The sequence below is a fragment of the Xenopus laevis genome, chromosome 9_10L, assembly GCF_017654675.1.
Source record: "Xenopus laevis strain J_2021 chromosome 9_10L, Xenopus_laevis_v10.1, whole genome shotgun sequence".
NCBI lineage: Eukaryota > Metazoa > Chordata > Amphibia > Anura > Pipidae > Xenopus > Xenopus laevis.
In genome coordinates this window covers 6812841-6837739 of record NC_054387.1, presented here as the reverse complement: position 1 = coordinate 6837739, position 24899 = coordinate 6812841, and the positions used below count along the sequence as shown (strand labels likewise).

At 41.2% G+C, this 24899-nt stretch overlaps 1 protein-coding gene across 6 annotated transcripts in view; it reads right to left on the bottom strand.

The window, feature by feature from the left end:
- Nucleotides 1–24899, bottom strand: part of LOC108700861 (potassium voltage-gated channel subfamily H member 6) — a 98139-nt gene that overhangs the window by 1435 nt on the left and 71805 nt on the right. For 2 of the 6 annotated variants that reach the window (XM_041576482.1, XM_041576484.1), the window contains 9 exons: nt 17599–18024; nt 13515–13914; nt 12703–12902; nt 9155–9202; nt 3745–3997; nt 3121–3314; nt 1957–2056; nt 1517–1807; nt 389–569 (listed from right to left, as the gene is read on the bottom strand). In XM_041576482.1, the coding sequence (XP_041432416.1) occupies nt 389–569; nt 1517–1807; nt 1957–2056; nt 3121–3314; nt 3745–3997; nt 9155–9202; nt 12703–12902; nt 13515–13914; nt 17599–18024 (2093 nt within the window). The remainder of the gene's footprint in view (nt 1–388; nt 570–1516; nt 1808–1956; nt 2057–3120; nt 3315–3744; nt 3998–9154; nt 9203–12702; nt 12903–13514; nt 13915–17598; nt 18025–24899) is intronic. The other 4 variants (XM_041576483.1, XM_041576485.1, XM_018234878.2 and 1 more) reach the window with 3 other exon arrangements.

Genomic DNA, 24899 nt, shown 5'->3' with positions numbered 1-24899 from the left:
CAAAAGAAACAAGCAGGATTCAGTGCCATACCAGTTTCTGGTAAACTGTTCATAACACAAATGGAGGAACTGTAGGAGGTGATAAAGAAGCTAAGCGGATAGACTATGGCAACATAAGCTGGCCATACAAATTTACCAAAAATATGGTCACCAACAACGGGACTACGAGCCAGCGAGGACTGCATCAACTCGTCTATGTGGTAATCAGGAGGGCCCACTGGAGGTCTCCATACATGAGCAGATAAACTGCCAAATCCTAAAAAAAACCTAAATGGCACGTATCTGCAGATTAAATATATACCCATGTATGGACATCTTTAGTTAAGCCTGAAACTGCAGGATGAGCCACTAACAGAAGCTTGAGAAGAACTAGCCAACACTGATTTACCTCTCTAATTGCGTTTGGAGGAGCTCTAGACGGGATTCGAGCTCGCTTGGTCGGTCGTCTGGGCTAAGTGGGGGTTCCAAAGAATTGTGCACCAGTGAAATGTGCTGATGGGTCTCTGAGCATCCTGCCGAGTGTCTTTCACCCCAAAAACTAAACAAATTGGGAACTTCAATAGGGGCGGCTGCAAAGAGAGAGATTGTTGGAAGAGGAATGAAATATTTAAAGGGGACCTGTCACCCACAAAAAATATTCCAAATCCTATTTTATCACATTAGTCAAGCAGCATGAACTTTAATTACACTGTATAAATTATTTAAATCTTGTTTCCTTTTGTCTGGGAACTCATAATTATAACAAGCAGGCAGGAGCCATTTTGTGGACACTGTTATTAAGACAAGTCTTGTATCATCTCAGAGTCTTGTTTGTGCACCAGAATGGGGGACCTGATGTCCATCCCCATGTCCTGGTTACACAATTAAACGGTGAAGAGAACAGGGGAATGTGGGGAGATCAGTGACATCTAGGAAGTGCTGAATGGAAAGTGAAAGTAATTTCCAGCCTAAGGCATAGAGGAGGGGCAGATACTATTTGATTGACAGCTGAGATTTTTAAATGAGTTTACAACAGCTACGGATGCTTTAATAAAAAATAGAAATTGGATAGAATCATATAAATCGAGTTTTTCTCCCGAAAAAAACCTTGAATGCCAGGAAGGCCATTGACATCTCCAAATGGTTTAACGAACTTCTGCCATTGACTGGTCCATGAACTCGGCAGGTTTTAGGTGGGCGAATATTCGAATTAGGAATGTTTCCGTGGTTGAGCTGTGATCAATCTCACATTTGAAGAAGGGGATTAAAACTTCAAATGTGTTCATTTGGATACCCAAAAATGAAAATTCTAATTTACTTTTCGCCCCTTAATAAATCTGTCCCTTAATGTTTGAGTTGCCCAATGTAAAGTTTCCTGCTGCAAACACCACATTCAATTCCTGCTGGTCTGAAAAAAGTGATTTGAGGAATATTTTTTTAGTAAACACCCGCTATATTCATTAATATTGATAGCGAAGATAGACACAATATGATATGGTGAAGAACACAGAAACAGCCCACCCACCATAAAACGTACCTGAATATGTCTCCACACTATCCAAAACTTTCCTGCCCCCTTCCCTGCTACTAATATTGGCTGTGACTAAATTCACCACAGCAGGAATAAACTCTTGCTTCTCTGCAGCGGGTTCTATGTCCCCTCGTGCCGAATTGAGAGGCTTGGTCTCATCATCACTGTTCTGGGAGCAGGGTGTGGTGCTACTGGCCATATCCTCCCACTGCTCCCGACTCATCGGCCTCTGCATGTTGGCGAGTTCTGAGAATGTATGGTACGGTTCTGCATCCGAATTCACCTCATCCACCCCTTCTGGGAGAAGAGAAATAAAGAGAAGTGACAGGGACCCTCTATGTTTTGAGTTCAAGTTTCAGTGCTGAATGGAGAAATGACTCAGTCTTTAGTAAACCTGCTCTAGTGAGTGTGAATATGAGTGTATGAGATAGCTGCTTGTTTCTCACCATGCTTCTTCTGGCGCCGCCCTGGCTGCTTGCATCTGCGATTGCGCCCGTAGGTACAGTTATACTCTTCACTTTCAGGGGATCGGGGAATGTTGTCCGTCTGTAGAATGACGGTAGAGAAACAAATTTACTGCAGTGCAATGCATGTACCTAACTACTCCCTTCCTATGACGCCAATGATGACTACACTACTACTACTACTAGTAGTAGTAGTAGTAGTAGTAGTAGTAGTAGTAGTAGTAAAACACTGTACGTGCCTAGGCTCAACCTCTGACTACATTGCTTGTAACATGGAGGTAGGTAGAAGACAAGATCTCCCAATACAATTTTCCACATCCCTACTGTTTGGCCTCTTAAAGGAGAAGGAAAGCTACCAAGGCAGTTTATTGCCAATTGATTAGCCACAACAGTGCAAGCTAGAACACCATTTTTTCAAAAAAAATTTCAGTAGAATGCATGTACCTAACTACTCCCTTCCTATGACACCAATGATGACTACACTACTACTAGTAGTAGTAGTAGTAGTAGTAGTAAAACACTGTACGTGCCTAGGCTCAACCTCTGACTACATTGCTTGTAACATGGAAGTAGGTAGAGGACTAGATCTCCCAATACAATTTTTCACATCCCTACTGTCTGGCCTCTTAAAGGAGAAGGAAAGCTACCAAGGCAGTTTATTGCCAATAGTTTAGCCACAACAAGCTAGAACACCATTTTTATTCTTTAGAATGCTTTACCATACCTGAGTAAACAGCTCTAGACACTGTCTCTGTTTGTTTAGGATAGCAGCTGCCATATTAGATTGGTGTGACATCACTTCCTGCTCATAGCTCTGAGCTCAGATTACAGCAGGGAGGGTGGAGAGAGCAGCAAACTGAGCATGCTCAAGCCCTAGCCCTGGAGGTTTAAGCTGAAAACAGGAAGTCTGATACAGAAGCCCATGAGTACACAATAGAAGGAAAGAAATGTGCTGTTTATTTTGACAGGGGACTCAGAGCAGCATTACTTTGAGGGTTTACTGGTGTATTTATATAGACCTTTCTGATAAAGCTTACTTAGTTTTAAACTTAGTAAGTAATATCAGTCTTGCCCTAAATTCCTCCTCTTTAGTACCCTGCCTGATCAGCACGTCTATACCGCTTGATCTTCCCCCAACCTCCTCACATCTCTGAGGTTGAAAGTGATCTCCAGGTTACTCCAGAAGCTGTCGGAGAAGATTGGGTACATATCCAGGACCTCCAGAAGGTCTTCCCTTTGGATCTTGTGAAGGTCACAATATGTCAAGGCTCTCACGTCTGCATTGGACTTTCCAGGACGGGCATACAGGTTAATTGGCTCACCAAAGATGTCGTTCTTTCCTAAAACAATAAAAGAGAATCTCGAGTTTAAGAGATGATGTTTCCTGAAACCTGTCCTTCGAATACGTTTTTATTAGACTTCCATCAAGGGCTACAGGACATCCTTACAAAAATATTGTGCAACTCAATAATCCAAAGCAGAACTATATATTCAAGGTAAGTTCTGACTGTAAATTGCTGAGGGTTAGTGGCAAGGAGGAAGGAAATAAGACCAGGAACTTTAAGGATTTAGATTTGGTTTGATTGAACTTTAAACTTCTGGCCAAATCCAACTCCTTTTCAAAGTTCTTGGCTACTGTGCATCCCTTATTACATTACAGAAAACCAATGTGGACCTTAAATAAGAGGCATCACTAAATGTTCATGTTGCTAGAACAATGTAGGCAGGTTTCAGTTTTGTCATGCATGGAAGAAAACTGGACTTTAGTACCCAAAATTGCCACCACAATGTCATCTCGGAGGATCTCTATGGAGCCACGGGAGATGAAATAGAGAGTGGTCAGCACATCTCCGTAGTGGACCAATGTGTCTCCAGGAGGGGCATGTGTAGTTCTGAATTTCATGGCCAGTGACCGTAGGCATCCCTTTGTGGCACCACGGAATGCTTTGCAATGCTGAAGCAACGTGCGGTTGAGATGCAAACAAATGTCTGCTTGGAGGCACTCGGGGAATCCTTTCAGCACCTGGAGGAACAGGAAGGGATGAAGATATGGAACAGGTAAGAGAGAGATGGAGCAAGAGGTGTGGGGAAGAAGACAATATGCAAAGTTCAGGCTGATTTACCATTGCCCCCCCATGTTCAAGTTATGTTGCAGTATCTTCATGCTAAAAAAATCAGTATAAAAAATATGGCCCTCAATGCAGAAGATCATGCGGCACAGCTGCTTTATGGGACATCTCTACCAATTTCACCCTTTTTCAATTTCCCTATCTAGATATAATAGGAGCTCACAAACATGTAGAAATCCTGACAAGCAAATAGATGTATTTCTATCTTGCACTGGATGCTACACCATGTGGCACCAGCAACCTATTGTAAAGTGAACCAGATGCAACTAAAAAAATATATTATGGCTGCTGCAAAATTCAGGAGGACCAAGTAAAGAAGAGCTTGGTATGAAAAAGTATAGAGAGAGATTGGAGAGCTAGAAAGAAACAAGTGAAAATGTAAAAGAATAATAATAAACGGTATACAATACATCATGCATCAGTGAAATAGTGGCAAATAGTGAAAGAGCAAGTGCAAATTTTTTGACAATTCATCTCCATCTTTAGAAAGTGGGACAGGAGACAATATTTCTGAGATAACGGGATCCTCTGATAGGAAAATATGGCAATAGCAATAATTCGCTGCTTACCAAGAATCTAATATGGATTCCAATACTATTTATACAGCTAGAGGCACATTTCTCAAAGGTCGAATTTCAAATTCATGTTAGTTTATTAAAAACTGCAATAAATTTCGAAATTCGACCGATCGAAATTTATTTAAAAAATCAATTTTTTTAAATTTGTTTTTTTTTTAATTTTTTTAAATTTGGTTGAATGTAAGCGACCCGAAAACCCGAAAATTCGAATAAAAAAAAACTCGAAGGCTGCGAACAACTGTCTCCCATTGACTTAAACAGCAATTCGGCAGGTTTTAGGTGGCAAATAGTCGAATTTGAGTTCTTAAAGGGACAGACTATGATTAATTTATAAAATCGAATTTGAATTATTTTAAAAAATCAAATCTAATTGGAATAACTCTCTAGTGGAATTTGACAGTTTTGACCATAAAAAAAAAAAAAATGAAAATTCAATTTTCGAATTTTCAATTCGACCCTTGATAAATCTGTCCCCTAATGTACATATCCTTAAAAAAAAACACAATGTTAAGAATAAGTAGCACTTTATGCATAACATCAACTTCATGTGAGAATTGCAACAGGGACAACACTGAACAAAGACTGCCGACCCAGGGCTGGTTGGAGCCCAAGAAGTAAAGGGCATCTCACTGATGTGGATCCATTATCCGGAATCCCAGTATCCAGAATTACGGAAAGGCCATCTCTAATAGACTCAGTTTTAATCAAATAATCCAAATTTAAAAAAAAAAATATTTATCTGTAATAATAAAACAGTATATTGTACTTGATCCCAAATAAGGTATAATTAATCCTTTTTGGAAGCAAAACCAGCCTATTGGGTTTATTTAATGTTTACATGATTTTTTTAGTGGACGGAAGGTATGGAGATCCAAGTTCCTAAAAGATCTGTTATCCAGAAAACCCCACGTCCCAAGCATTCTGGATAACAGGTCCCACACCTGTTTTATATAAAGATGTTTGTATATATAGATATTTTGGGATGGGGGCTGTGAAAAGGCTACTAAGATTGTTGTAAACACAAACCTTATGCGTGCTTTGCACCCTTTAATCCTCTAAAGCCATTTCCAGCTTTTCTCTAGCCTAGTGATCTTCAAGTTGGTCTTCACCTAACAGAACATTCCTCATTCCCATTATTCATACCAATCTTCAGTCTAATACTAACAATAATTTCCCCAACTGATCCTCCAAAAGATTTGTAGTCAGGCTATTCAACAGATTAGTGAGTAGCCATCTCCACAGCAGTGTCATGTATAATTAAAAGTGGCTTTCCAGACCTTTTCATTATACAATCTTCAGTCTAACTGGTTTCCAGTTTGAGTTCTTTTAACCATTACTTTAATTTTGTGGTCGCTGGTAAGTCCTCCTTGAATGTCCAACATTTTCTCATATATTAAAATACCAATGTATCAGCCATTTAGTTCCACCAATGTATATAACTCACCCAAATCCCACTTTAACTTCTGTGCTAAGCTTCCAGGGCTCTCTAGAAGAACAGACACTTTCCCTAAATTTTATTGGCCTTCTAGCTGAGCCCCCTGGACTCTGCTCCAGCTTTCCAATGAGATCCAGTTCCACAGTTTTCTTCCAGTTCCACAATTTGTTATAAGAATTCCTGCAGAGCAACCTCAAGATTTTGGCAGGGGAAGAAGGTGTCAAGACAACAACTCATCTAAAAATTCTCATGTCTTTCTGGGTTGGGAATATTTTTTATGAGAATTTTGGTGAACATTGTCTACTCATGCTTTGGCAAGCATGACCTCTTGTGTGTACGAAGCCAATGAAACTATTCTATTTGTGCCTGGTGTACATCCAACCTCAAACTATTTAGATATAGATGTAGCCATGGGGACATCTATACATGGAGCATTAGTGCTCACTAAGCTGAATTAGTTTGGGCTAATGATGAGTCAGTTAGCATTAACAGATACCTGCAATGGGCAAGATAAAGCAATGTGCAAAAATGATTATGCTTTTCTCTGTCATTTCGTCAATTGTATTGACAATCAGCTTCACACCCTATGCTACTTCTGTCTGGTCATTATAGTTTTCCTTTGTTAAAACAATAAATCCCTAATATTTGTTCATTGATCTTCATTCGATGTCCCGAAAACCATTGTCATCTGCAGATTCCAGATGTCTACTGCATTGTGCCATTGTTATCTGAATATAATCATGCTTATTCTCTAAAAAGAATCTATTATTTCAGAAAATGCAATTGACTGGGGAGCAGATGAGATGGGAACATGTGCCTCTTGAGGAATAGAAATCTGCGCCTTCTCATTGGCTGAAAGAGCACAAATAGGGCTTGACCAGAACCAAGGCAAGTGAATGGTCAGTAACATGGGTTGAAGCCTTGGCTCACATGCTATGTATTTAGTGAGCTAATTCAGCTTTTTTTCTTTGTGGATTTGTGTTTGTGTGTGAGATTGTGAATTGATGACACATCTAAGTCTAACTCTGTGGTTTTTGGACCTTGAGGTTCATTTGGTCCCCTTAGAACAGTGATCCCAACTAGTAGCTCATGAGCAACATGTTGCTCTCCAACCCCTTGGATGTTGCTCTCAGGGTCCTCAAAGCAGGGGCTTATTTTTGAATTCCAGGCTTGGAGGCAAGTTTTAATTGAATAAAAACAAAGTATACTGCCAAGTAGAGTCTCCTGTAGGCTGCCAGTCCATATAGGGGCTACCAAATAGCCAATCACAGCCCTTATTTGGCACCCCAAGGGTCTTTTCCATGTTTGTGTTGCTCCCCAACTCTTTTTTACATTTGAATGTGGCTCCCAGGTAAAACAGGTTGGGGACCCCTGCCTTAGAATATAACAAGCCACAGTTCCCCAAAGTACTAATACTTTCTGACTTTCCTGCTGGATATTCAGAAGTAACTTCACCGTTTATTTACATAGAGTTACAGAATAAGAATAGGATTAGAATTACCAGCTCACAATAGCTTACAATCATGATATACATAGATAAGTAATGTCTAGCATTACATCAGATCATTAAACAGGTTTTTCTTTTTCCAGATGGACTATTTTACTTAAGAAATATCTCTCTACCAATGGAGTTGTTGCTTGCTGATATAAAATGTGAGAAGGGACAGGTATAGTAGGCATTTAGAGCAAGAAAAGTAGTTCTAAAAACCATCAAGCGAGTCGGGGGTAAAAAGAGCAGACAGGATAGAATGAAAGCAAAGGGAAACAGTGGAAGAGGAGCCATCATAAGTGAAAGGAAAACGGGGAAAACCCCAGAGAAATGGTAGAGTGACAAAATTTAAGCAAGCGATATTTTTAAAAAAATTAGAGCACATAATATAAAGTATATAAAAGAATACACAGAGTTGGAGAGGAAAACAAAGTTGGATATACAGTGTTGGGATCCATTATCTGGAAACCCGTTGGCCAGAAACCTCTGAATTACAGAAAGGCCGTTTTCCATAGACTCCATTTTATCCAAATAATCCAAATTTTTAAAACTGATTTCCCTTCTCTATGTAATAATAAAACAGTCGCTTGTACTTGATCCCAACTAAGATATAATTGATCCTTACTGGAAGCAAAACCAGCCTATTGGGTCTATTTCATGTTTAATAGATTTTCTAGAAGACTTAAGGTATGAAGATCCAAATTACAGAAAGATCCGTTATCTGGAAAACTCCAGGTCCCGAGCATTCTGGATAACAGGTCCTACACCTGCAGTAGAAGAAGAAAGGAGCAGCAGGAAGAACTAAAAAAAAAGAAACGGAAGAGCAGGACACAAAGTACAAGAAAAGTAAAAACAGATGAGAGACAAGTAGGTATGGGGCGAATAGTGGGACAAGATGTGAAAATGAAGGTGGGCAGCATATGTATTTACTACGAGTAATTGCTTCTCTGATTACTTTCATTAACATAAAGTATACAAGGAAGTCTACACTAACAATATATATATATTGAGATAAATGTTTTATTATCCCTGGTTACCATGTATGTTAATATCTTATATTAATCTCGAATATTTATACCCCACACTCACTTCCACCCTATTGTTCTGCAGCTTGCTATAGTTATTATGAATCGATATATTTATATATATATATATATATATATATATATATATATATATATATATATATATATATATACTGTATATGGAACATGGTGGATCACTCACCAAACAAAAACACAGCATGCCTGGGTGCAGGTAAAATGTATACAAAATAACAAAAAAATACCACAATCAACAGGCTCAGAGTAATTGATTTTAATAGATAAGCAAAAGGAATCCCATTCTTCTTTTTTTGCTTGTCTAATCAGTTACTCTAACTGAGCCTGTTGAGTGCTGTACTTTTTTGTTATATATATATACTGTATATAGAGGTCATCAATGTTGTGAAGACCGTGACCTCGCCTGAGGCATCATACCATTATATCAATCTACCCTGCCCCCCACCCCCAGAGTCCCATGGAGAAGGGAGGAAAGTTTATGCCCTTGCCTGGCAGATGATCTTGGCTTGGGATCCGGACGGAAGTTGCATTTTAGCCTTTCAAAGGGAAGAGAAATCATGAGGTCTGTGCATGATCCCAAGAGAGAGAGAGAGAGAGCACAACATCCAACATCCAACACAATGCAGACACGATTCCTAAGGAAACTGCATGAATTCAATGAACACAGGAATCCTGTAAAGACAAGATCACAGCACACACACACACACACATACAACTACTACTACTTCTACTATCACTATTACTCACACAATTCCATCAAGTGATTCCTGCACACACACACACATATAAGACATGGGTACACAACTCTCTTGAATATCACATCAGGGTTAAATGATTACACACACCCAAATGACAAAGGCCTATTCGTTTGGAGCAACTCATTCCCACTCAGATGTCTATTTACTATAAAAATCGTTTAGAAAGAGTTGTCTAAACATTTATATACACAACTGGTACACATCCAGACACAAAACTTTCCTTCAGGCATAGTCCAGACACACGTTGGATGTTTATGCAGTAAAACAGTTCTTATACACACCATATAATGGCCAGGCTGAGATTGCAGCCTCATTGGGCGTTTCTCATAGACCTGATGCCCAAGCAAAAATTATTGTTATACAGTGATATTATTGTGACACAGAAATACGGTTTCCAATCACATGCAAGATTCCCAGACATACCATAGATAGGATTCCATTGAATGTGGTGATGGTTCCCTATGGAATGTTAGACGAGGGCAATGGAGGTGCAACGTTTGCTCCAGGTCTAGAAAGCCACAGCAACCAATGGAGATAAAGCTTTTATCCTTTTAGCTGCTGGTTGCTATGGGTTTCTGGAAGTGTGGCAACTGTTATGGCATTGTTAGTATGAATGGCAGTCATCTACTTTATGTGGATCTCCAACTTAATGCAACTTCCATCGCCTCCCAGCTCCACAATCCAGATCTGCAAAGAGTGCTAAAGATTCTAGACTATACTTTGCAAGCAAAGGTTCCCTTGAGAAGATTTAGATAGTGAGAGACTGATAGATAGATGATAGATAGATGATAGATAGATAGATAGATAGATGATAGATAGATAGATAGATAGATAGATAGATAGATAGATAGATAGATAGATAGATAGATGATAGATAGATAGATAGATAGATAGATAGATAGATAGATGATAGATAGATAGATGATAGATAGATGATAGATAGATGATAGATAGATGATAGATAGATGATAGATAGATGATAGATAGATAGATAGATAGATGATAGATAGATGATAGATAGATGATAGATAGATGATAGATAGATAGATAGATAGATAGATAGATAGATAGATAGACTGTAGATAGATAGACTGTAGATAGATAGATTGTAGATAGATAGATAGATAGATAGATAGATAGATAGATAGATAGATAGATAGATAGATAGATAGATAGATAGACTGTATATAGATAGATAGACTGTAGATAGATAGATAGATAGATAGATAGATAGATAGATAGATAGATGATAGATAGATGATAGATAGATGATAGATAGATGGATAGACTGTAGATAGATAGATAGACTGTAGATAGTTAGATAGACTGTAGATAGATAGATAGATAGATAGATAGATAGATAGATAGATAGATAGATAGATAGATAGATGATAGACTGTAGATAGATGGATAGATAGATAGATAGACTGTAGATAGACAGATAGATAGATAGATAGATAGATAGATAAAGTCAGATCAATAGAAAGACAAATCAAACACATTTTAGTACTATTTTCGTGAACCATATTGAATTCAGTAGCTAACCTGTTTCGATTCTTAGGGCAGAAGCTTCAATATAAACCATCTGAAACAATCCACTATACAAAGTTCTTCAGTTGGAAGAACTTTGTGTAGTGAATTGTTTCAGATGTGTAGTGGATTGTTGTGCCGATTAACACTGTTGTTATCATCACAGCTCATGAGAGGACCACACATTGACCAATGACTACACAATTTATTTTAAAAAAAAAAAAAGCTTTATGAAACCATTGTGGGTCACCAGCATTGGGCAAACATATGCTTCCTGATCATATCTTTCAATGCTACCTAAAGAATAATAATAATAATAAATGCATTCACAAGCCATTTTGCAACACAGTCAACATTGATTGACTTCACCCTTGTCTAAACCTGTCAACGTTCTCATGCTCTGATTGGCTGCATGAATGGTTCTATAAAGCACAGTTTCACAAACTGCTAAATAAAGGCAATTTAATCATGGTCGGAGTGCTGTCATTGGGATAGCTGTATAGAAGGGTTCTTGTCCTGAACAACTGAAGTTGAATACTCACAGCCCAAAAACCAGTTGCAACTGGCACTCAAACCCCTGCCTAAAAATCAAGAAAGTAATACGGGGCACATTTATCAAGGGTCGAATTTGATTCTATTCGAATATTAGACTATTTATTAATCGAATATTTAAAACTCGAACAAATTTTACCGACTCGAAAATTAGAATCAAATTCGATTTGAGTTTTTTCTCTGAAAAAAACTTGAATATCAGGACAACCATCACCAAATTGATCCCTGGACCTCTTCCAACTATTTATACAGTAATTCGGCAGGTTTTAGGTGTCGCATAATCAAATTTGAATTTTTCAGGTATGATAAATCTTGAAAATCGAATTTAATTTTTTTTTAAAGAACTCAAATCAAATTAGGATAATTCCCTAGTCGAATTTGACCATAAAAAAATTAGAGAATTCAAATTTGAAATATCAATTCGACCATTAATAAATCTGCACTCAGTGTGGTGTAGGGTAGTAATGCCACTGGCCCTTTCAAATATCGTTCAAACCACATTGTAAATCCCGGTTCTAAATGAGACAGCTCAGAGGAAGTTAATTACAGAATTTCCTAGAACGGAGAGGCGTCTCTGTGGCACACGGAACATAAGTACCTGGATGTCACATATTGAGTGCTTCTCCCCAGGCGCCCTCTTTTTTTATTGATTCCTCCAGCTTTGCTATTATTGGGCTGCCCTAATTGAAATGGATTGGTCCACTGCCTCCAGAATGTAATTCCTTTCAAACCCCGTTGGTTTGAGTTCAGGAAGTTGATCAATAGCAGCCCTTGGGGCAGCAATGTGCCACTCACTTTGGGAGAGTGCTGTGACCCATAACATAGACATTCACTATCTTTGCTGTACCGTACCCAGTGCAACACATTCACATCTCCTAGGACATGAAATCTTATCTGCACCCGAAAATGGTTCTGCACCTCCAACTGGTATGACTGCGGTGCAACTATACAACGTAGATGTGTTTGATAAGGCAAAGTTTAAAGTATAGAATGAAATGCAATTTTTTGTTGCCTAATGTTGAACAGAGGAAAGGAGCACAGAGACCTGCGGTGATATAAATAAAGCAGAATGCATTGACATTTCCATCTGCTACCCCTTTTCTGATGCAGGATTGTAAATCCCAGCAGTAATACTACATTCTTGCTCACAGGTTGGAGCAGAGCTTGTAGTAAGCCTTTGGGGCCATTGAACTTACCGCATTCATATCAATCCCATTGGTGTATGACCAGGCATGCTGAAAGTACTCTTCCAGTCGCTGCCGTAATGGGTTGGGGATCTGGTGGAAACGTATAAACTCCTTCACACGCAACATCTGAGTGTGGTATCGCGCCGTGCCCGAATAAAGACGCTGGATAATGGCAGAGACGTTCCCAAAGATGCTGGCGTACATAAGGGCTGAAAAAGTAAAGATAAAAAAAAAATATTATATGTTCTAACTACCAGAACTAGGTTTTATCATAGGTCCTTTCAAATGCTTTAAAATTCTATATGATCACCCTTAAAGGAATAGTTCAGTGTAAAACTAAAAACTGGGTAAATAGAGAGGCTGTGCAAAATAAAAAATGTTTCAATATAGTTAGCCAAAAATTTAATGTATAAAGGTTGAAGTGACTGGATGTCTAACATAATAGCCAGAACACTACTTCCTGCTTTGCAGCTCGATTGGTAACCAATCAGTGACTTGAGGGGGGCCCACATGGGTAATAACTGTTGCTTCTTGATCTGAGCTGAATTGCTCAACTGCAAACTCACTGAACAGTTATGTACCATGTGGCCCCCCGATAAGTCGCTGACTAACTCAGAGTTAGAGAGCTGAAAGCAGGAAGTAGGATTATGGCTATTATATTAGACATCCAGTCAATCCAGCCTTTACAGATGAATTTTTTGGCTAACTAACTATATCAGAGACGTTTTTTATTTTGCACAGCCTCTCTATTTACCCAGTTTTTATTTCCACACTTTACTGTTCCTTTAAGATGTCATACTTCATGCCTCCGAAATACTTACATCCAATGAGCATGACGCAGATAGAGAAGATCTTCTCTGAGTTGGTGTTGGGAGAGACGTTGCCAAATCCGACGCTGGTTAGACTGCTGAAGGTGAAGTAAAGGGCAGTCACGTACTTGTCCTTGATGGAAGGCCCCGAGCTAAGGTCTGTATCGTTGTAGCTCTTTCCAATTTGAGCTGCGAGATTGTCCAGCCAGCCAATTTTGTGCACCATGAGAGGGCGCTCTACGTTCCCAATGGCATACCAGATACACGCCAACCAATGGGCAATGAGTGCAAAGGTGCACATAAGAAGGAATAACACAGCTGCTCCATATTCGGAATACCGGTCAAGCTTCCGGGCCACACGCACCAATCGCAATAGTCGTGCTGTCTTCAGTAGACCAATCAGAGTGGTGGTCTAAATGTATAAAGATAACATATAGATTTGTGGTCTTAACAATCAACCAACTGAATGAACTTAAAGGTGCACTGTCACTTTTCTCTGCTATTGGCTTCAAGGAGATATAAGTTATACAAATAATATATAGTGAATAAAGTACCCCCTCTTGTAAAACATAAGGATATTAGAAGTTACCGAGGAGTTTCATGACCATATAAAAGTACGAGGCCGAAGGCGAGTGTTTTTATACAGGTCATGAAACTCCGAGGTAACTTCTAATATCCTCATATTTTGCAACTGGGGGTACTTTATTTATTATAATACACAAGTTTCAATGAGTCATGTGACTGAAATGACATCAGAACTCACCGTTTATAACTGATGACATCAGAACTCACCGTTTATAAGGATATAATTTACAAGATATTCATGGCTTTTGTGTATTATAAAGTGTTAACATATAATAAATATAAATAAAATCCGACTGTCTGCTAGATATAAAACTAGAGATACTAATATATTAGAAACTTAATTTAGACAATGGTCTGGCATATACAGTACTAACCCAGCATGGGATTCAATGTCTTAAAAGTTTGGAAGCTGTTTAAGACTTGCTGGAACCAGGGCAGCAACACTGAACTGCTTTAGAGCAGCTCCAAAACTTTAGCAGAGGCTCTTCCAGCAGCCTGGAACAAAGTGTTTGAGAGTGTTCAGTAGCCAACCTAGAGCCAATATTAAATAGCCGATAAACCCAAAGCCAAGGCAACCCTAGTCTCTTGGGCAGCAAACTACACATTACTTCTAAACAACAGCCTTGTATTCTCGGCTATGTATCCAAGAAGGTCTCCTAAAGGTCTTCATGTAAGGTCCTCCTTACACAAACCCAACTTAGAAGATGATACAATGTGATCTATTATAAATGTTGAAATACACCTTCCTCCATTTTCTGAAAGTCCTTCTCAATCCTTCGCCATCAGGAGTTATTCTCATGGAGTCTGATTACGTTCCTAATTGTATAGTTTAAAGTTCATAATCCTGCATTTATCTACTGCTGAGATGCCAAAACAGCTCAACTGTTCAGGTCTCCGTTACAACATTGTGTAATCTGTAAGTACTAAGGCACTGCCTTTAAAGTCATTGATACAAAGTGACTCCAGAGTAGAACCCTGCGTTTACAATAGTCCAACTAGACAATAAAGACTATGCTTTGTGCATACCGTATATACTCGAGTATAAGCCGAGTTTTTCAGCCCCCAAAATATGCTGAAAAACGCTACGTCGGCTTATACTCGGGTCAAGCGCAAAAATGGCATCTAAGAATAGTCGCCGGCGCCTAGGAATAGTCGCCGGAGTCCAAGAATAGTCACCGGCGTCCAAGAATAGTCTCCAAGAATATTCGCCGGCGTCCAAGAATGGTCGCCGGCATTCAAAAACGAGACGTCGGCACCTCCAATGGGAGCAGAAACCCTCAATTTTTTGATTGAAACTTACCAGAAGCTGCTGCATTTCTCACCCTCGGCTTATACTCGAGTCAATAAGCTTTCCCAGTTTTTGGAGGTAAAATTAGGTACCTCGGCTTATACTCGGGACGGCTTATACTCGAGTATATACGGTATGCTCCTTTATCTATAAACCTTTAGAAACCGGACCCAACTGGAAACCCTTTTCTTCATAATAATCAAGTGCACTGGATTGCCATTCTAGTTCTAGTCGCTGCACCCTATAAAGTCCCTATGAAATGAAAGAGAGTTATATAGTGCTACTCATCTTCATGGAACAATCAGAAATAATAAGTTCCATGTATTCAGCTCATTTTCTGTGCTGCCTGTGCTTTCATGCACAAAAAGAGGGGATTTGGCAATACAGATTTTGCATTGAAATGAAGAGTTGGGCTCTGTTGCCTACAGTAATCAGTAGGGGGGAGTTCAAGCTACATGTGATCTGAAAAGATAAATTAAAAACAATAGGTGGAAGCCAATATAAAAATCTATACCAGCCTCAATAGTTCTTTAATGTACTTGTCATGGTATACGAGTCCTATGGGGTTGGATCTAAATTCAGCTCTTGAAGTACCAACATCCTGATTCAAATTGACTGGTGTTAATGAAGCCGAGTCACGGAATGCAGCTAATTCTAATAGGACATTGTGCCATATATAGTGTAAAACCACCGCTGGAAGTAAAAGCTGCCTTCACATAGTTGGAATAAATAGAGATTGTGATGGTATGGGTGATGTGTATGTGTGTTAAAGGTGATACTAAACTGATTCAATTCCTGGCACAAAATAATACTAATTATATTAAGATGAAGTCACTTTTTTTGCAATTTGCCGTCTCTGTGTTCTACAGAGACATGACTTCTTTTTCTGCATTGTCTATTCAACAGACACAGGGGTCATTGCAATATGAAATACTAGTGGCCTATGAACTGGCCAACCTGTTGTGACACAACTCCCAGGGGCAACTATGCAGAACAGTTGCAGGTATTAAGCATGATGGATACAGTATATAGTAGGGAAAGATAGTAGAGGTATGGTGACATGGAGACATTATGGCAGAATGGTGACAGCAGAGCAAAACTGCATTGCCCAACCTTCAGCCCTTCAATTGTCATTAATATTGGCAGCTCCCAGAACTCATTGTGGGTTGATGTTGTTTTAGTTTAAAGGGATACTGTCGGGGCAAAACATTTTTTATTTAAAACACATCAGTTAATAGTGCTGCTCCAGCAGAATTCTGCACTGAAATCCGTTTCTCAAAAGAGCAAACTGTTTTCTTTATATTTCATTTTAAAATCTGACATGGGGCTAGACATATTGGTAGTTTCCCAGCTGCCCCCTGTCACTTGACTGATAAACTTCATTCACTCTTTACTGCTGTACTGCAAGTTGGAGGGTTATCACCCCCTCCCTTTCCCCCCAGCAGCCAAAAGAACAATGGGAAGGTAACCAGATAGCAGCTCCCTAACACAAGATAACAGCTGCCTGGTAGATCTAAGAACAACACTCAATAGTAAAATCCAGGTCCCACTGAGACACATTCAGTTACATTGAGTAGGAGAAACAACAGCCTGCCAGAAAGCAGTTCCATCCTAAAGTGCTGGCTCTTTCTGAAAGCACATGACCAGGCAAAATGACCTGAGATGCACCTACACACAGTAGCGTCACTAGAGGAGGCGGGCCCTGGTGTGTGATGCGCAGCCGGGCCCTGCCCCCTCCATACGGCCACATTTGGCCGCATTTGTCAGTGGCGCATGAGCTGCCGGGGGGCCCTGAGGGGGCCTGCTCCCCCGGTAGTTCCGCCACTGCCTACACACCAATATTATTACTAAAAAATACACTTGCTCATTCAGGAATGAAATTTTATACTGTAGAGTGAATTATTTGCAGTGTAAACAGTGTCATTTAGAATTAAAAACGACACAGTGAAAATCATGACAGAATCCCTTTAACAACTTTAGGCCATTATAACTTAGGTTGTCTCTCAAATCCGTTTTGCCCAGGGCTCTGACACTACTGAAGACAAGCCTCCCCATGCTCATCCCTAGAAGGGAGTAAAACATGTAACCACCACCACTGCTCAGCAGAGCAAGTAGTAGTTGATATCAGGTCACTGTATGACATAGAAGCTAATTTGAGCTGCATGCTTTCAACCATGCTTTTGAAGATAGATATGGGGGATTACACTAGGACTCACTACTCACCTCATCTGACCCAGTCCTGTAGATGAGCAGGTCAAAGGGTATAGCTGCCACCATATCAATGAGGAACCAGCCTTTGAAATAATGGATGGCAATCTTAGCCGGGTGGCTGACCACCTCATCATTTATGTTAACGTAAGTGGTGCGGAAGTTTATGATAATATCCACAATGAACATAATGTCCACAATCAGGTCCACGATGTTGAGCGGGTTGCAGGAGTAGCCGCACTCCCAGCTCCTCTCTTCCTCCTGGTTGTTTAGAAGGAAAGCGGCTGAGTAAGGGGTGAAGACAGCGGTGTAGATGACCAGCAGCAGGATTAGCCAGTCCCACACTGCTTTGAAAGGGCTGTAATGGAGGATGGTCCATCGGTGAATCCGCGGCGCCTGCAGCTTGTATTCCGGCAGCACGTCAGCCCCCAAGGAAAGAACCTGTAGATGAGAAGGGGTCGTTTATATCAAGCAATCTTTTATTTTTTTATACAAAAAAGTGATTACAAATAGGGACAAGTGAATCTCTACCATTTCGCTTTGCCAAAAAACTCACAAAACTTCGCGAAATGCATTGAAGTCAATGGGTGTTTTTACGCCCAACATTTTTTCTTGCTCCAAAAGCATTAGGGTGGTGGCACACATGAAGATTTCGGGGAGATTAGTCGTCCAGCGACAAATCTCCCCTACTTCGGGTGACTAATCTCCCCAAAATGCCTTCCTGGCGGCAGGATGTCATACATTTCCGAAGTCGCCTGAAGTTGCCTCACAAGGAAACTTCGGGCAGCTTCGCAAATCCGAAGCGATTCGTATGCCATCCCACCGGCGATTCTTATTCTTGCGAGCGGGAAGGCATTTCGAGGAGATAAGTTGCCCGAAGAAGAGAAGATTTGTTGCTGGGCGACTAATCTCCCCGGAATCTTCACGTGCGCCAACCCCCCTTGAATGTCAATGGGTGTTTTTTCTTATAGCGACTTTTTTTGTCCTAATACATTAAAGTTAACGGGCGTTTTTTTTTCTTATGATGACTTTTTTCTCCTAATGCATTAGGGTGGTGGCATACGGGGAGATTAGTCGCCCAGCAACACATCTCCTCTACTGTAGGCGACTAATCTCCCCAAAAGTCTTCCTCATTTGCCTCACGAGGAAACTTCGAGCAACTTTGGAAAACCGAAATGATCCGTATGCCATCTACCTGGAAAGTCACATTCTTGCCAGTGAGAAGGCATTTCTGGAGATTAGCCACGCGCAGTAGAGGAGATTTGGTGCTGGGCGACTGACTAATCTCCCCATTTGCCACCACCCTAATGCATTAGGACAAAAAAAGTTGCCATAAGAAAAAAAACGCCCATTGATTTTATGGCTTCAGATTTCTGAAGTTGCCCGAAGTTTCCTCATGAGGCAACTTTAGAAATGTATGCCATCCCTTATCTCCCCAAATCTGTGCCACCCCCCTTAAAGTCAATGGTTTTTTTCCTTATGGCGATTTTTTAGTCCTAATGCATCAAAGTAGATGGACTTTTTTATCATGGCAATGGGCGTTTCTTTCTTATGGGCGTTTTTTCTGAGCGAATTTTCCTGCCGCAATTTTTTGCCACAATTTTGAAAAGAAATTCGCACTTGGGGAAACTTGGAATTTCGCCGTGAATACATGGCTGGCGAATAATTTTGCTCATTACTAATCATTGCGTCAGAGGCATGGAATTCCCATGAATGGCACCTTCTTCAGTTCTGCAGAATGGCATTTCCTTTCCTAGATACACCTGAAAGCCCATCTTGAAGTCTATTTTGAGATTTGGGACGTATTTCATGTCCTAGATGTTCTTGAGACTAGTGATACGTTGATATTTTCTCATGTCATGAGCTATGGAGGGTCGAAGGTTCAAGTGGGACTTGAACAGAAATGTTTGGAAACCAATGCTGTAAAGCTTCCCAAAGGATGACAATCAATAAAGGGGATATCACTATTATATAATCATTGCGTCAGAGGCATGTGCTAAATTGGGAAGTTTTGATGGCCGGGTATTGCAGTGGGTCAGTATATACTGTGCATATTGGCCAGGTTGCGGGTAATAAATACTAATGTGGGCATGGATCAATCAGCAGGTCAAAAACAAAACAGGCTTGGTGCCCAGTAGAGCAAAAAGCAGAATTTTTTCCCTTCCAGAACCTATTGTTCCTGAACGCCCTCTCTGGCCCAGTCGCGGCAAAAAAATAGGTACGCACACGCAGCGGCGGCAAAGGAGGAGGGGCAGTCTGAAGGTGGGTTGTGGCTGGTGGCCTGGAGTGGGCTTTGGAGCAGGGGCGACCCTGTGCACACTCAACTGTCAGAGGTCTGTCTCATCATGCCCCTTCTCTACCTCTCCCCACCTGTCTGCATGCTGACTTTTTTTTTTTTGTGAAGGGCAGGGAGTTTAAAGGAGAACCACACCCTAAAAAATTAATATGGCTAAAAAGTCCATGTTTTATATAGTGAACTTATTGCAACAGACTATAGTTTCAGCTTGTCAATAGCAGCAATGATCCAGGACTTCAAACTTGTCACAGGGGGTCACCATCTTGGAAAGTGTCTGTGACACTCACATGCTCAGTGGGCTCTGATTGGCTGTTGAGAAGCTAAGCTTAGGGCTCGTCACTAATTATCCAGCAGAAAATGAGCTTCCCTGGCTGTAATATAAGCTGATGCTACAGGTTTGCTGATTATTAAATTCTGATGCTAATTGCACTGGTTTCTGTGCTGCCATGTAGTAATTATCTGTATTAATTACTAATCAGCCTTACATTGTGACATTTCTATTCTATGTGTACTGTATATTGTGAGTGGGTCCCTAAGCTCAGTAAGGGACAGCAGCACAGAGCATGTGCAGTGGATCAGCAGAAAAGAGATGGGGAACTACTGGGGCATCTTTGGAGACACAGATCTTTACTGCTAAAGGGCTGTGGTTGCCTTGGGCTGGTACAAAAGCACAAAACATAATGTACAACATTTCTACCTCCCTCTTTAGTTAGGCTTTAGTTCTCCTTTAAAGAGGTGGAAGGGCATGGAAAAAGCAAACCATAAAAAAAGACCTCCCCGCAATAGTCTGAACCCCCTGTTGCCATGTGGTGGTGGGGTCTGATATATACAAGATGATAACAGGTCACGGGAGCGCTCTAGAATCCAAGCCATAAAGCAAAGCAATACTGCCGTCTTTCACCAGAAAGAATACAGAGACAGTGCAAGTAATAGGAAATATGCACCCACATACTAGAACATGAAGTAATTATACCCCCTTTTCTCAACTAAATAGATAGTAACACCTAAGGGCACCGAATACTGTAAGCACAGTGGGAGCTGCTATGCTGCTTGCTTTGGTTGAGGAGATCTATGTAGGCAGCTATAGAGAAAAACCTCTAGATATGACCATTAGATGCAACAAAAAAACACAGCAACATGTGTCCATATAAAAGGCTCGGGGCTTATTCATAAACACTGGGCAAATATGCACCTGGGCAGTAACCTATAGCAACCAATCAGTGATTAGCTTTTTTCAGGTTTTTTCTGCAGGTTAAAACAGTGAAAGCATCATCTGATTGGTCGCCATGGGTTACTGCGCAGGTGCAAATTTGCCCAGTGTTTATAAATGAGCCCCAGAGGGTCTCATTTACTGTTAGCCGGGTACAACATCACTCACAAACATTTGCATGTAAAAACGCCATGAAATAAACTTTACTCGCTTTTTTTTTTTTTTGCATCTCATGGCCATTTGCACATTTCTCCCTGAATAAGACGGGGTGCACTGCTGGGCAAGTAGTTGTTCTTTGCACCCGCCATTGCCCAAGAGTTGTGTTCAGTTAGTCCTTGGAGCGAGGATGAGCGAGGATGGACACTAAGGGCTGGGTGTGCCCTGGTACCTACCTTTACACTCAGTTTAATGGCTCCTACCGCAGTCCAAAGTCAGGATCTGATGAAGGCAAACACTTTCACCCCAAGCTCATCCGAGCACCCCCTCCCACCAGCACAATAAATGAGCACCTCAGTGGAGCGGAATTGTCTGTGATGCTCAGTCAGATGATCAGAACAATAAACAAGGGGACACCAAACTCTCGACGCAAGTGTGAATGTGTCACAGCTAATGTGCAGCGCATTATTTTAACCTTACTTGACGTATAAAAAATAAATCACCCTCCTGCAGTTTTTGCAAATTCTGAGTGTCACACATATACCCCCCCAACCCTTGCCCCACCGTGCGCTCACTTACCGGCTTCAGCTGAGTTCTCAGGCTCATTTCAGATGTGTTCCTCCGAGATCCATTCATATCTCTGCCCTACATGACTTCACTGGATAAAATACACTTATACCTCTCTCTACAGCCCCAACCCCTCCTGTCATTTATGTAACCCCATGCCCCTCCCTTACATCCCTTCTCTCCTGTATACATCCCCCCGGCACACAACTTTCTCTCTCCCCTCCATCATATCTAAAAGGGCCAGTAACACCCAAATCAAAATAAAGAGTATAAGCAACTGGTCTTCGGTATTTATATATTTTTTTTTAATAACTTGCCTTCTTCTGACTCCAAGTTTGAAGGGTCACTAACCCCATCTAAGGCTACAAATGTATTGTTATTGCTGCTTTTTATTACTCATATCAGGGTCGGACTGGCCCAGCGCGACACCGGGAAAAAAACCCGGTGGGCCCCGCGGGGCCAGACCACCTCTCCCAATCTCCTGACCCTACAAAAAAAGATAAAATTTCGGCACCGCGCAGCGCAGTTCACGCATTCGCATGGCTCCTTTTGCGTATTCACTGCATCGCAGTAGGGGGTCCGGAGGGGTTGGCCCTGGGCCCCTCAGTCCAACTCTACTCATCTTTCAATCCAGGCCTCTCCTATTCATATTCCAGTCTCTTGTTCAAATCAGTGTGCATGGTTTTTAGGGTAATTTGGATGCTAGCAACTGCTGAAATTACAAACTGGAGAGATGCTGAATAAAAAGCCAAATAACGCAAATACCACTAATAATAAAAAATAAAAACCAAAAAAAAAAACTGAATTTGAGGCCGTTGCACCCAAATTGGACGCCGGCGTGATGAATTGAACGCCGGCTTGCCCAAGTTGGACGCCGACCCCTCCGATCCCCCTCCCCCGACCCCCCCCAGTCCTTGGAAAAAAAATTGGCTCTTTTTTGGTCCCTGGGCCAAAAAAAGTTGGGGACCCCTGACCTACATCATACTAAAGGTTGAAGGTAAAAAAAACCTTTAACAGAAAGTCGTACACCATAAAAATAAACGTAATATTATGCTTTCTTATGGTTTTACTGTTCCTGGTACTCAGCACTGTATATATGGGATGGCAGCAGCCTGGAGGTGCAGGATCGGACTGAGGGGGTCCACTGGGGCTGTTGCTTTGGGGTCCCCACACCCCCGCAGGCGATTCTTCATTCAAGCAGATGGAAGGCAGACCGGAGGCAGTTCGAGGAGATTGTCTCCACGCAGAAGAGGCGATTAGTCGCCAGGCGACTAAATCTCCACGAATCTGGCCATCTGCCCCAACCCTTAGGGTCAGGGCACATGCTCAGATTCGGGGAGATTAGTCGCCCGGCACTTCGTTTTCCAAAGTCATCTGAAGTGGACTTCTGAAAACGAAGCGATCTGAGTGCCACCCCGTCAGCGATTTACATTCTAGCTGGCGGGAGGCAGTTCGGGGAGATTAGTCGCCCTGAAAAAGAGGAGATTTGTCGCCAGGCAACTAATCTTCCCGAATCTGAGCGTGTGCCCTGACCCATAGAGTTTTTACGATTTATAGAGGGGGATAAGGGTCTGTGGGGGAATGTAGGAGATTAGTGATATATTCCCTATAAATGTAGTCTCTTCAGTCAATATTATTATAATAAAATGAAGCAATGCACCATATACCCCAAATTACCTTGCCCTTCCACTGATCCTGACACAGAAACACACTCTAAATCCCATGTTAACTTTGTGGTGTGGGGTTTGGGAAGTCATGTTCTTATTTCAGAAGTTCATTCTAGACCTATATCCCCAAAATTAAAGGGCTTCTCAATCATATCTCAAACTGTTGAGTTGTAGCTGTTTAATGAGGGGCAGTAGGTCTGAGCCAGACTTGGTCACGTGAACAGACACTGGGATACAATACAGCAGCCCAATGTACAAAAGAATATTTTTGAACATGGACTTTATTTCTTAAATAGTTGGGAGGCATGAGGCTAATTTTATTTAAGCTTTAGTAGATGTTGGTTATATTTGGCAATGCATATGGTCCTAACTATGATATCTCTGTACCTTTGTGTTCCCCTAGGTTGACCTGAAGATTGGGTTGACTCTTTTCCCCCAACAAACTCTGGGGGGAGCCGGTACTGTGACGTAACAGCGGTGGGGCCATGATGTTATTGGGAAGGACTGTGATGTGGTGGGGCTGTGACATCAGGGGCGGGGCAATGACGTGGCATTCAGCGATTGGCCTGTCGCCCCATCAATCTCAGGAAATTCTGCCCGGTTTTCCTAATTTGGAAAACCAGGCAGCCAGTTTTGACCGGAATAGTCCTTCAAAAAACCGGGCTGTCCGGGTCAAAACCAGACAGGTAGCAACCCTACCTGAAGACTAGTAGGTAAATATCTAATGCAACATGGGATAGGTGTTCTGGAGAGACCAAGGTTGTCCACAATGAACTTCCATTGAAATAGAAGCAGATTTAACATTCCTAAAAAGTGGAGCATTGTAATCCACACCATACCTCCCAACATTTTGGAAACATAAAGAGGGACAAAAGTGGAGCTTAACAAATTGTTTTCAACCACGCCCATTTTTATGGCCACACCCCCTAATTACCATGTCCATTATTTAAAATGTAGTAGGTTATGAAAGTTTGAACACATTTTTATGGTTTTTATATGTTATTACAGTTGTGCTATGAAGGTGAATTGCCCTTTAAGCTGTGAGCCTTCGTTCTCATCTTACAAAAGTATCTCAAGTATGTGTTCTGGGCTCTCTGCCAAGAGCCAATTAAGTTAGAAACTTTGTATCATTTTCTGGCTGTTCGGTGCAGCAGATCAAAGAGAAACCCAGTACAAATCCGGGACTGCGGGTTGAGCGGTCAGAAGCGGGACAGCTGGGAGGTATGCTACACAGTTAACCAATCAGTACTAATCAGGGTCGGGCTGGGCGTCATGGCCGCGCTTGTCCAGACCCGTTCCCTGCTCAAATATGTCATCACTGACCCTGATGCCAAATGAAAAAAAAGGTATAAGCGCACGGGGTGGGGAGTAATTGGGAGGCAGGTTGCAGCACAGACGGGGGACCAGAGGGGCCCCCTAA